General features: G+C 35.3%; 1 protein-coding gene across 1 annotated transcript; it reads left to right on the top strand.

Moving 5' to 3' along the window:
- The first annotated feature begins 456 nt into the window (after positions 1-456).
- Positions 457-3065, top strand: LOC110037854 (putative disease resistance protein RGA4). Its single transcript, XM_020742583.1, has 2 exons — positions 457-1109; positions 1523-3065. The coding sequence occupies exons 1-2, from the start codon at positions 457-459 to the stop codon at positions 3063-3065; spliced, it is 2196 nt and encodes a 731-aa protein (XP_020598242.1).
- Positions 3066-3376: the final 311 nt, after the last annotated feature.

Raw genomic sequence — 3376 nt, 5'->3', positions numbered from 1 at the left:
ACAAGCCTATAAAATTTATAATCAATTAAAATTATTAATTAATAATATAACTAAAAAAATATTTAATTATATTTAAATGATGTTTGAATATAAATAATTAGATTTGATTCTCATTCCAAACCTTAATAACTTACGACTGTATGATTAAGGTTGTCAAAATGATTCTTTATTTATATTCGACTTATTAAGCAAGCGAGCTAAATGCAAAAATATTTTTTTTTTGAAATATAAACGAACTGAACAATAATTTTTTTTAAAGAATCAAACAAGAGCTAAAGTTCATTTACGGCCCTTCCAAAAAGCTGACGCAGCAAGCTGTATTTTACGAAGAAGCAATCTGACTTTTAAAAATAAAATAAATGCAGCTTCTTTTGATTGTTGTTTATTTAAACAGCTGTAACTCTGCTCTAAACAAAGACTAAATTTTAATTGAGAAATTAATTTTTTATTACATAAATGGCTCTATACCTCTTGACAGCTGTCGTGCAATCCAAAAGATTCTTGCTTGTTCTAGATGATATTTGGGAGGAAGATATGAGCAAATGGGAGAATGTGCTCTCCCCTCTGACTAATGGAAGTTTCGGAAGTAAGATTTTGATAACTACTCGAATGGCTGCAGTTGCATCGACGATTGCAAATGTTTTTAAAAAGAAGAGGGAAACATTGAGAATAAAGGGCTTGAAAGAAAATGTGTGTTTGAAGCTACTCAACACCCATGCATTTGCTGGTGTAGAGAACCTTGGTGCTCATACAAAATTAACAAACATTGCTAGTTCGATAGTTAAAAAGCTTTCAGGATCTCGACTAGCAGCAAAGATCGTCGGTGGTATTCTCAATTCTAACTTGAAAGAGAGCTTCTGGATGAACATTTTAAATAGTTCTGATGTTCTAAACGTAGAACCAGAACCGGGTCGTAATAACATTTTGTCTATCTTAAGATTGAGCTTTACGTTCCTCCCACAACTTCTACAAAATTGTTATGCATTTTGTGGCATATTCCCACAAGATCATGAGTTTGATAAAGATGATTTAGTCCGAATGTGGATTGCATTGGGTTTCATTCAGGAATCTTCTATTGAAGGAGAGACTTTGGAAGATATTGGAGAAAGGTATTTCGATGTTTTGGTAAAAAAATCTTTCTTTAACGAGTTTCACTGCGACAAGAAAATCTATTATAAGATGCATGATTTATTACATGATTTGGCACTGTTTGTTTCTTTAGAAGAATGTTTTAGATTCGTGGGAGATAGTGTTTCATCTTTTAAAACTCCTAAAAATGTTCGACACTTATTTGTTAAAACTGGAAATCCAGAACTGTTCAGAATGATCAAAGATGTTAAAAATCTACGTTCACTTTTTATTACCCTTACAACCAATGATCAAGATTTTACTGAAATACTTACTGAAATTTTTAAGGCATCAAGAAGCATTCGTTTGTTGTTCGTTGACTCTCCATATAAGGAAAAGATGTCTGAGGCTATTAAAAATTTAAGATATCTTCGATATTTGAATATTACTGCAGATCTCATGGATATCTCACTCAGATGCCAAGATCTCTAAGCAGTCTTTATCATTTGCGGTTCATAATCTATAAAAATGCATTTGGGGGATTTTGGTCTGATGATTTCTTACTTGGCGATGTGACTAATCTTACTAATCTGCGTCACTTGGAATTGCCCCGGTATACATTTTATAGTGTACCTGGAATTGGGATATTAAGGTCACTTCAAGAACTAAATGAGTTTAATGTGAAGAATGAGAATGGTTATAGAATTGGGGAGTTGGAGCATATGAGCGAGTTGCGCAAATTAAAAATAAATTTTCTGGAAAATGTGAAGGATGCTGGAGAGGCTCGCACTGCAAAATTATTGGAGAAAAGAAAACTGACAGATTTATTTTTGAATTGGGGCAAAACTGTTAATAAATGGGAATTAGACAGGGGATATAGATGCGTACGTAACATAGTCAATTCTGAATTAGATGTGAATGTGCTCGAAAATCTTGAACCATACAAAAATTTGAAAAGATTGTCCATAGTTTCATATGAGGGCGCATGCTCTGCAAAATGGATGTACAATGCGGATTTGATCTCCAATCTAGAGTACATCTGTCTGAACGGGTGTTCGGAGTGGGAAGCCCTTCCTCCTTTTGGGCAGCTTCCCCACCTCAAGTCTCTGTACCTTTGTAACATGTCAAATGCAAAGCGGCTTGATTTTAAATTCCATGGGAATGACAAGGTTTCTGTGTTTCCATCGTTGGAGGTGCTAAATATGGAGGGATTGCAAGTATTGGAGGATTGGTTTGATGGAGCAAGAGCAACAGCATATGACTGTTTCTTTCCTTGCTTAACTGAACTCTTCCTCGTTAACTGCCCAAATCTGCAGGAGTTGCCCTATTTGCCTCCTAAGCTCAAGAAAATGAAGATACAAAACATCGGATGGAAGGCTGCTTTGATCTACAAGCAAGAAACCAACAACTGCTGCCTTCAAACATTAGAGGTCCTTTCGTGTCCAAACATCACATCTCTTCATTCTGTTGGTGGACGACAACAAGTGGAGAGTGGCATTGAGAAATTCCAGGTTATTCTTAGTCAAGTTGTTATAGATGACTCATCCTTGTTGCTGACGGTGAGAATCGCCTCCTTGGAAAAGCTCACAATTTGTAATGATGATGTGCTGCAGTCTCTCCCTTCCTTCTTGGAACGCCTCTCTTCACTTAAGATTCTACGCGTCGAAAAAGTTCCTCGGCTCCAGCAGCTTTTACACATCCCCACCTCCCTGAAAGAATTACATCTTGAATACCTGGAATCATTGCAGTGCCTCCCAGCGTCTTTGTCGGCCATCTCATTCCTCAAAGTTCTATGGTTAAAAAACATTCCACTCCTCAAATCATTACCATCTTCTTTGTCGGCCATCTCATCCCTCAAGCATGTTTTTTTAGACAACATTCCACTCCTCAAATCATTGCCAGACCTCCCTCTCTGTTTGTCTCATCTGCTTCTACAGAGACTTGATAACCTACAGTGCCTGCCATCTTCTTTGTCGGCCGTCTCATCCATAAAATGATTGTTTTACCGTTAATTTTTAATTTCAATTGTAGTTAAAACATGAATCATGATTTGGATTAGATAAAGGAGTCTTTCAGCGCATTAAAGTTAAAATATTGAAGATTTCCTCTTCTGAAATTTGAATATTAAAATATAAATGTTTGAATATATGGATTTGTCATACGAAGATGACTACTTTGATATTAAAATTAAAACATTGATTTTTATTTTTTTTTATTTTTTGAATTTACAGCTTTTATTCTTGATATTGTGACCTGAATTTTATTGTGTCTTGATTGAATGGCTTTTCATATGACATATATAGTTCAA

This window comes from Phalaenopsis equestris, unplaced genomic scaffold, assembly GCF_001263595.1.
Source record: "Phalaenopsis equestris unplaced genomic scaffold, ASM126359v1 Scaffold225862, whole genome shotgun sequence".
NCBI lineage: Eukaryota > Viridiplantae > Streptophyta > Magnoliopsida > Asparagales > Orchidaceae > Phalaenopsis > Phalaenopsis equestris.
This window is presented reverse-complemented; position numbering and strand designations above follow the sequence as displayed.

What these genes read in the sequence shown, in the direction of transcription:
- LOC110037854 (XM_020742583.1), top strand. Translation starts at nt 457, where the DNA reads ATGGCTCTATACCTCTTGACAGCTGTCGTGCAATCCAAAAGATTCTTG. An exon ending in TTGGAAGATATTGGAGAAAG is followed by an intron (nt 1,110 to 1,522) that starts GTATTTCGATGT and finishes ATATTACTGCAG; the next exon opens with ATCTCATGGATATCTCACTC.